We start from the raw sequence: 8,239 nt of genomic DNA, 5'->3' as shown, positions 1-8,239 counted from the left end.
CAGGTCAAGCCTGGGGAATTTCCAGCAAGAAATGCCATTCTCATCATTTCTGTAACATCACTCACCACAGCACACACAGAGATGTTATATCACTAGTTTAGAGAGGCACTACATTTATATTTGACTAATAATCAGATATAATTCATAAGTTACAGAAAATGCTCATTTTACACTCAATTACTTTAAGAGCATAGATCTAAGCCTATCTGGGAAAAGACGCAAAATACTGCTATTTTAAATGGAAATCAATGGTATTTTTCAAACACTGACCTGTGGAACCTTCTCCTTCGGGAAATGTGTACATTGATTAAACCTGCAACCACTTATTTCTCATTAAGGCATCTCAGTAACACCTGGCTAATGACATTGTGTGAGATTGCCCTCTAGTGCCTGTGAAAGAAATCACTACAACAAACCAAACAGACACACAATTCTAAAATACTTCAGTCTATTACATGTATGTGATAAACTTAATAGATATGTATAAATGTCTAAAGTAAACTAAAAATGGAAAATTACACTAATAAATAGAACAAACACACATCAAATGTAGCAATTAAAACTTTAATATGCCAGCACAGTTTTACCAAACAGCAGGTTAAAATATCAAACAATTAGTGTCTCTTCATACATTTCTATTTTAAATCCATACATATAAAATCACAAAAAAATGTCGCTCTTAAACATTGTGTCACTGTAAAAACGGTGGGTTTTCAAACATTCACATGCTTAACGGCTTTTGCTATGCCGCTTGGTACAAAAATCTCATCTAACCCAAACACACAACTTGCGACCACAGTTCAGACCCAGTGTGAGCTTAAAATATCTATAATTTTAACTAAGCCTGGCTCCAGACCTGATCCAGACTCTTTTAGTGTTTAAGAGACAAAATTGTGTTATTGCATCATAAAAATAAGACCAGTTTTAACAACAGATAAAAAAGATTAAATAATTGAGCTGATAAATTATGTCTGCAAATGGTCCGGACAGTAACCTCACTCATAACAAGGTGGATTTAATGTAACATATAACATCCTTATTCTCTGTTCAATATAACAACTGCTGGGCAGTGCAAACACGATTCATCATTCCCTTCCTTCGAACATTCACTAATCTCACAACTTCAAAAAACAACGTAATACAAAATAAGTTTGGGTACATAACCGAGTGTGTGAAATTAACACATAATAAGTGTGCTTACATGCATGATCGTACACCGGTTATGCTTAATAACCCAACAGTGTATTATCGAGGAAAGGTGATAAATGCAAATATTGATTGGCACACGTGAATTTTGTCATCTTAAAACACCTGGTGGTGGGATATTGAATTTGTGGGCATAGCCCAGATGACGTCCGAATCTCATGTAAACGTTTTTTTTTTGCATTGTCTGGTTTTTATTGCGTTGATTTTTTTACTTATCAGCATCGTATTGCACATGTAAACACACTCACTTTGGATAAAGCATATGCACATACGGAGGACAACTGGCACATGATCTTGCCGATATCAAACGAGAGGTCCTGATTGCTTGTGAAATCAGCGAGTGAATTTATCATCAAAAGGTCAGGCACGTGACATTGTTGGTGAGTCCCGTCTCTTCCGGGACTAACAATAGAGTCTTTCCATAGCGAGGCAGGTCCAACGAGTTTATTCAAGGCACTGTGACGTGGAAAGGGCTTCCGGGCACCATCTCTTCTCCCCACTTGACTATCAGTATGTAGTCTCCTTTCTCCTTCACCGTGTATGTGACATTGTACATTCTGTTGCCCATGTGTTTGACATACACTTCCTCACATGGAGTTTTTGGCCCGTGCACTCCTACCATCAACATGTTCGTCCCTGCCAGGTGAAAATAAAACCAATTATTCATTTGTATTTACATTTACATTTATGCATTTGGCAGACGCTTTTATCCAAAGCGATTTACATTGCATTGTACTATACATTTGTTCCTGAGTATGTGCATATCTCTAGGATCGAACCCATGACCTTGGCGTTGCTAGCGCCATGCTCTAACCACTGAGCTACAGGAAAGCTTTATTTGTGTTATACATGATGATATATGTATAATATATATAATGTGATATACAGCTGCGGAAAAAATTAAGAGATCATTTCAAAGACCACTTTCAGTTGTTCTGAATTTACTATTTATGTGTATGAGTTTAGGTAAAATTGTTATTTTTGTTTTATTCTGTGAACTACTAATAATATTTCTCACAAATTTCTAATAAAAAAATTGTTTCTATTTGCATTTCTTGGCAGAAAATGAAAACTGGAGAAACAGGTCAAAATAACTGCTCTGTATTTTTTCAGACCTCAAATACTGCAAAGAAAACAAGTTCATATTCACTTTTAAGCAAAACAACAGTAATATTTGTACATGTATTTAGGATATTTATTTACAATATTTTTTTATGTGATAACCTCGAGTTTTATCACAGTTTTCATGCGTCTTGTCATGCAGTCTTTCACATTGGATGACTTTGTCACTGCTGATTAATTTAGTTGAAATTCAACAGACATTGGACTTGAATGACCACAACACATATAGAAATGCTGATTAAATGAAAATTTGGAATGTTTTTTTTTATTTATCCGCGGCTGAATGTGTGTGTGTTACTGTACCTGCTTTACTGCAGTCGACTGTGAAGGTATTCTTCTGACCGATGAAGGCTTTGGAGAGACCAGCCCCCCTCGAGACCACTTTACTGGCATCAGATGAGAACTTGGGCAGAGAGGAGAAAGATCCGGCCACTGAGGATGATTTTGTGACGGTCTCAACCAGCACTGAGGATGTCTCGTGCAGAGAGTGTCCGCCAGACAGACGTGCACCTGCAGAAGTAATATTAAAATATGACATTTAAAAATGTTAAAAATAATAAAGATTAATATATAAAATTAATAATGTATTATTAAAACAATGAATGTTAATATTTCATATAATATTAATATATATTATTAATATATATAATAAATATGAATATTAAAATTTTATATTTCTCATTATAACTGTGCTTCTTTATTGAAAAAGAAGTTTGTTATTTTATGTATTTATGTATTTTATACTGGGGAACACTCCACCCACAAAATAAAAAATGTATTTGCATAAATACTTAATTTCCACAAGAAGTTTATCCTCTCAATCTCATATACACTTTCATAAATCTCCATATTTTTCATAAGCTTATTTATTGTCAAATCCACTCCAGCATTTTGCATTATAATCCTGTTTGATCATATAATCTCATAATCATGTTTTCCCATTTTAGCATTGGAGCTATAAACCACGTTAAGCTTGTCTTGTTAGTCACTGCGATTTATGACTTTACGCAACAAAATCGTCTTTATTTATCATTTCCTTTGTACAGTAGAGCTATGTAGCGTGACCCCTCACCTGACACTTTGGCTTTAAATGGGCTGCCCACGATATGCTGTGGTCCTCCGTATTTGATTGAGATGAGGTAGCTGCCGGGAGCCATTGGTGTGTAGGTGACCTTATACCCCTCTGGACACTCCTGACAATCCATCTTTACCTTCGATGGACCATCAATTGTGACAGAAAGAGCACCTGACCCAGCGTTACATGTGTTCACGATAAAGTCTGAGGGTACGCCTGTGGAAACAGAAGATGATTCTCAACACTTGTTTATGGCCACCTTAATGTCACCTACTGTACAGCATAACAGTGCTCACAAACCTGTAGTTCCACCTTCCAAACCAGGCCCGAAAGCAGTCACCATTCCAGGATCTCCAGCCTGGCCGGGTTCTCCAACACGGATCTTGAATGGGCTCCCTGGGATGTGGCTTCCATTAAAACGGACCTCGATGGAGTGGACGCCGTTCTCCCGTGGAATAAACCGTATTGCATGTTTATCTGCACAACACAAAATATTGGACTGAATGAGCTCTTGGAAAGTTTATAGATTCCATTTTTATTATTAGTGAAGTCAAAGCAATCGTGGATTAACACACTGGACAAAGCTGATCTTGGATCTTTACTTGGAGACATTGCATACAGTATGAACTCCGACCCCATCTGTAGGCTCACCGTTGTCTAATTCAGTGATGTAACACTCCTCCACAGCTCCAGAGGTTGTGTGCACCTTAGCGTCAATCGCTCCTCTCGCTCCATTAAGCTGCACTGCGAACGAGGCTTCTTGATTCACCTTGAGACCCATTTCCTGCACAGACAACCATACATGAGTGTGATGTGATCTTTACATATATGTGTGTGTTTTTGTCATTTTTAGACATAAATTCTGTGTCATCTTATTCATTTCCTTTCTTTGTCCATCTTGTGCCTTTTAAGGGTCCAGTGTATGAAATTTAGCGGCATCTAGTGGTGAGGTTGCGAATTGCAACCAACGCCTAACTCCAACTCTCCCCCTCCCTTTCGAAGCACTACGGTGGCTGACACATTACAAAGATGCCGTTACGTTTTCAGAAAAAAATGATTTACGAAATGCTCTCTGTAGAGCAGTTTGTCCGTTTAGGGCTACTGTAGAATTCCATGCAAGTGGACCCGTGGTGTATGTAGATAGAAATAGCTCATTCTAAGGTAATAAAAACATAACGCTTCATTATGTAAGGTCTTTATACACCTCTGAAGACATAGTTATGTATATTATATTGCATTTCTGTCAATAGATCCTCCAAAAAAATCATACACTGGACCTTTAAATACGGAGAGAATTTTATAACATAAGCGACCACATGCTTAAAAAAATGCTTTTCGTTTCAGTAGTGAATATACTGTATGACAAGGGTTAGTGTTTTGTTTTTGCCATTTTGTCATTGTAGCAAGGCTAGATAATACACATTGTTGTTGAAATATCAGTCTTGCCAAGCACAGTCCCCTAAAAACAGCTTACAAGACAAAACACAGCACTCAATGATCACAATGGCCGACATAAAGGATATCTGCCAATACTCGAAGTGTATTCTTCTTTCTGTGAGGAAAAGTGTGAGGGTAGGCTTGTCTCATCTGATGATTAACTGTTAGAACCCTGCTCTGTCAAGTGCACTTACACGCTCTCAGAGTCTGTTGATAAAGAAGCTGCCATCTGTACTCAAGGAGTCCCTGAACCCATAGAATCACTATTCCTGTATGCGCGTGTGTTTGATGTGAAATCACTCACTTGCAGGCTGGTGACGGTAAGCAGGCGGGCGTCGTCTGACAGTGATGCAATAGGAACAATGAAGGGGCTGTCTGGGATGTGTTCGTCATTAAATTTGATCGACACCTCATAGTCGCCTGGTATTAAACATATGATCATGTCAACAAGACCGAATGTGTATAGGGTTAAATTATATTTGTAAATTATTTATAAAACAAAACTAGGCTGGAATTAGCATCCACTGGTCTTACCGGGTTCCTGTACCACGTAGGCCACCCCGCAGGACCCGTCCTTACGGTCCTCGAAGGAAATTTCGGCTTTGCTGGGCCCTTCGATGGCTATGGACAAACCGCCAGCGCCGGCCTCACGCGTCCAGATGCTGAACTCAGCTAAACATCACACAAATATGTCATTATTTATAACCCTTACAGCAGGGCTAGTCATCTGGCGGCCCGCGGGCCAAATGCGGCCCGTCAATCATCTTTACCTGGCCCGCCTTAACATTTAAAATAAGTGGAAAGACTTTACAATAACCCAGATAAATGTTCCCTAAATTCCTGTCTCTTACCAGGAACTCCTGCCACTCCTCTGTCCAGTCCAGTACCACCAGCTCGAACCTTGTGGGCTCCTCCCTCTCCCAGCGGTCCCACGGTAAACTGGAAGGGGCTTCCGGGAACATGTTGGCCCCTGTATTTGACGTTGACGGTGTGGGGGCCCATTTCATTAGGCACGAAACGCACGCTGTAAGTGCTGTCCTCTCCCTCAATGATCTCAGCGTCCTCCGTCTTACCGCTGGGACTCGTCACCTGTGCCGTCATTTCCTGAGTACCTGACTCACCTGAGAGAGAAGAGACTGGAAAGAGGAAGACAAGCAAATAAGAAAGAGAGACAGTCAGAAGTGAAAAGAAGAGAGAGAGAGGAGAATCAAACAAGACATTTCTCATTAAAGTCCAGGCATTTCTTCTATAAATTCTGTGTTTTTGGCTGGACTGGCTGCACAGCTCAGATTTTCCAGCTCGGCTCTCCTGTCGTAAATGTTTGTAATGAAAAAGCTGCGCTCGCTCCCAATGAAAACCTCAGAGACATACCGTGGCATCATCCCACACAACCCACAGTATTGCAAGCACACACACACACACACCCTCTGATTGTCGGGCCTGGACGCCGCTGAAAGGGCCCAGCGTCTCTCTGCCCAGGAATCCCCCGAAAACATCTCTGAAGGGGTCGCCCCCCACCTGGGTGCTCTCCTCCACCCGCACCTCGCGTTTGGTCTCTCCCGCACGGGTCTTGCTGATCTCGGTGCGCTCCGTGCGCGTGTAGGTGTGACTGCTGCGGGTGAAGGTTCGAGTGAGCCGCTCCTGGGCTGATACCATCTGAAACCAGTTCCCTACAGACGGAACCCCCAAAGAATGAGGAAAATGAAAGAAGAGAAGGAAGAAAGGAAGTGATGAATAAGGGGAAACAGGAAATGGATGCTTTCTTTCTTTCTTCATTCTGAATCAAGAGACAGAAGGTGACACGTGTAACAGTGAAAGCTGGTGAGAGTCAGGTGGAAAGAGTGAGGGAGACAATATCTTGACCTCTCCAAAGCCATGACCTTTTCTGTTTTCCTCACACTACCCTCTCGGTCATGTAAAGGAAAACTCCTCACCTGGAATCTTAAGGTTGAGGTCACATGTGCTGCCCACTGTGGCGATAGAGGGCGCCTGTCTCCTTCGGGTGATGCTCTCCTTCATTCGTCCCTCACCCAGAACCTTCACCGTAAATGGACTTCCTGTTGAATAATATAAAATGAAAGAGCCGTCCAACTCAGAAAGACTTTTTGATGTCAGTGATGTACATTTCGAGGTCACTGATGTACCTGGCACATGTTGGTCTGCAAATTTGATGTTGATGATGTAGGTTCCAGGCTCGGTTGGGCAGTAGGTCACTTTGCACGTTCCGTCTTCCACATCCGAACAGTTGATGTCAACTTTGCTGGGTCCCTCGATGGACAGACCCAGACCTCCATAACCTAATGTGTGAACCGGAACCGAGATGCTTAACTGTAGTAAAATCACCTCTCAATTCACCAAAACTCAACATTATTTCACTTCATCATGGACGCCCTATATGACAGATGTTTTTTCACCTGCACTCCTGGTGTCCACGATGAACTCGGCCACTTCGAAAGTGTGTCCTTCAATCAGACCTTTCCCAAACACCTTCACCTTACTGGCGTCTCCGATCTCCGACTGGCCCACCATGATCTTGAAGGGGCTGTTGGTCACGTGCTTTCCGCTTTTCTTCACGCTGACCACGTGCTCGCCCACTTCTTTAGGGGTAAAGGATATTCCTAAGAGCGAATACAGAATATTCCTAAGGACTGAATTTCTTTTCTCTTTTTTGAGTATCACCATCATATCTAACAAAAAAAGAAAGGCTGCGAGGGTTTGGCTTTTCATCAAAAGGCTTTTGTGAGCTGATAGTCAATTCCCTTTGAAATCGCAGGAAGGAGCTCTTCGTTTGCAGCTAGCTGGAGAAACACGAGCATCACTTCATCAAAAAGTCTCAGTGTTTGATACTTTTTTTCTCTTGTGTGTCCTCAAACCAATTCTTTTAGTTTCTAAAAGTGCTATAATCAATGCATTATCAGCAAAACATAGTTTCTCAGTCTTTTCGCTAAATGTGCAATTCTAAACCATTAGCGACATCAAACAGAGTTGGAAAAGTTTTTCAAACTGGTTTTCCAAACCCTTCTGTCTTGTCTTCCCTTGTTTAACCGTAAACTCTTGAAATTGGTTATATTAACACCTCTATGTGAGGTGAGGAAACTATACTGTGCCAAAAAATAGATGACTCCTTTTGTTTACAGATTTTTTGTCCAAATACAATTTTTCGTGCTTGCTAGAATGAATATATAGACCATTTCATCATACGCACGCGCGCCTGATTACCAGTTAACTTCTGGTTTGTGTTTGGCTAGTGTCTAATTATATAACTATTTATGTTTTATTTAATTTATGTTAATATTAATTTGAATTATTATTTTACAGTATAATAATTGTATTTAATAAACAATTTGTTGTATTTTGTTGTATGGTCATTTTATTAAATAAACAATTTGTTTAATGGGT

General features: G+C 40.5%; 1 protein-coding gene across 5 annotated transcripts in view; it reads right to left on the bottom strand.

Moving 5' to 3' along the window:
* Positions 1–548: 548 nt before the first annotated feature.
* The window catches only part of flncb (filamin C, gamma b (actin binding protein 280)), a 42,524-nt gene continuing 34,833 nt past the window's right edge, over positions 549–8,239 (bottom strand). For 4 of the 5 annotated variants that reach the window (XM_057324016.1, XM_057324015.1, XM_057324017.1 and 1 more), the window contains 12 exons: positions 7,255–7,458; positions 6,985–7,137; positions 6,775–6,897; positions 6,265–6,510; positions 5,692–5,976; positions 5,375–5,512; positions 5,145–5,260; positions 4,055–4,187; positions 3,704–3,880; positions 3,401–3,619; positions 2,632–2,838; positions 549–1,842 (listed from right to left, as the gene is read on the bottom strand). In XM_057324016.1, coding sequence (XP_057179999.1) covers positions 1,655–1,842; positions 2,632–2,838; positions 3,401–3,619; positions 3,704–3,880; positions 4,055–4,187; positions 5,145–5,260; positions 5,375–5,512; positions 5,692–5,976; positions 6,265–6,510; positions 6,775–6,897; positions 6,985–7,137; positions 7,255–7,458 — 2,189 coding nt within the window. In that variant the 3' untranslated portion in view covers positions 549–1,654. The remainder of the gene's footprint in view (positions 1,843–2,631; positions 2,839–3,400; positions 3,620–3,703; positions 3,881–4,054; positions 4,188–5,144; positions 5,261–5,374; positions 5,513–5,691; positions 5,977–6,264; positions 6,511–6,774; positions 6,898–6,984; positions 7,138–7,254; positions 7,459–8,239) is intronic. The other variant, XM_057324020.1, reaches the window with a different exon arrangement.

The sequence above is a fragment of the Triplophysa rosa genome, linkage group LG24 (genome assembly GCF_024868665.1).
Source record: "Triplophysa rosa linkage group LG24, Trosa_1v2, whole genome shotgun sequence".
NCBI lineage: Eukaryota > Metazoa > Chordata > Actinopteri > Cypriniformes > Nemacheilidae > Triplophysa > Triplophysa rosa.
Note: the sequence above shows the minus strand (reverse complement) of the source record. Positions and strands in the feature narration are given on the sequence as shown.